The sequence below is a fragment of the Loa loa genome (genome assembly GCF_000183805.2).
Source record: "Loa loa unplaced genomic scaffold supercont3.2812, whole genome shotgun sequence".
NCBI classification, from domain to species: Eukaryota; Metazoa; Nematoda; class Chromadorea; order Rhabditida; family Onchocercidae; genus Loa; species Loa loa.
In genome coordinates, this window is record NW_018110990.1 from 1 (window position 1) to 1,212 (window position 1,212).

Below are 1,212 nucleotides of genomic sequence, written 5' to 3' on the forward strand. Positions count from 1 at the left end.
TCGGTTAAAAATTCTCCTTGGCATAGCTTAAAAAATATTCATCTAAAATGCATTCCCGTCTGGATCAATCGTACCAGCCTATTTTTAGAATCACCAAGACCAAAAGGACATTCAGTACAAAGCACCTCTTAGTGAGAGATTACGATTCAACCATCAAATAATTTTGCTAATATTTCTATTTCGATTGGTTTACTCGAATCACCAGAACAAAGGCCGCCATAACCAGTTTGCCTCACTGGAATATGTCCAACATGTTTCAAAGCACAATCACAATATGATGTGACCGGAACAGTGATTTTATCTATTGTAGCCATTATGTCAGAATTTTAGTAGAAAAAAATCACCTTTTCTAAATTTTTTCAATTTACATGCTGCCGATTTTCGTACATTCCGCAGCAGAAGCAAACGCGTGTTACGTGCTAGTTCCTTCTCTCGATTATTCATAATAACATTTTTATTAAGGAAATGTCGACAGTTCGGTGCACCACAACAACAGATCGTTACATCATCAAACTCAAACGCATCCCAGTTATAATCATACGTAAGCTCTTCACCCTCATGAATTCCACGCAAAGCAAATAAGCCAATTCGATAATGGCCGTTAACAGACCTACAATTAACACCACCTCAATAATGCCTTTCTAATTATCCAAAGTATTTCCAAAAGATTTAGTTTGTAGGGGACGATATGCACTGTACATTTTCCAAATCTTTTAGAAAATTTTGTCAATGTAATCAAAGCTCAATTTCAATCCCAAAAGAATGCATAAGAATGAAATCAAATAGAACATAATCTGGAAGTTACTGACAATATAACTTACCAACGCTGCATTTCACAGTTTGGAGCACAGGAATGATTAATAAATCGTGCAATGTTTCCTTTATGATAGGCATCAACAACAAAACCTGGGCAAAGGTTCAATGCGTAATGATTTCGTTGATAACGATAATCAGTACGACTTCGAACATTGAACGTTTCCATTGAGACAACCTCACCGATATATTCACATATGAACTGCAAAACTTTTTTTGTGTACTTGCCATGTAAGTTATGATGATCAACAGCATGAATGATACTGATGACATGCAAGATGCTAACATGTACCATGCACAATATATATACATATATATATATATATATATAGTAATAAATTTACTCGAATTTTATTAGGCACAAAGCAAAAACAAATGCTGCGGAAATGTTGCAGCTGT

General features: G+C 35.0%; 1 protein-coding gene across 1 annotated transcript; it reads right to left on the minus strand.

Moving 5' to 3' along the window:
* Positions 1-146: 146 nt before the first annotated feature.
* LOAG_15812 (hypothetical protein) lies at positions 147-1,108 on the minus strand (the record flags this gene model as incomplete). Its single annotated transcript, XM_003151301.1, has 3 exons — positions 147-235; positions 345-610; positions 822-1,108. 3 exons carry the CDS (start codon positions 1,106-1,108, stop codon positions 147-149), a joined length of 642 nt encoding a protein of 213 aa, XP_003151349.1.
* Between the last annotated feature and the right edge of the window lie 104 nt (positions 1,109-1,212).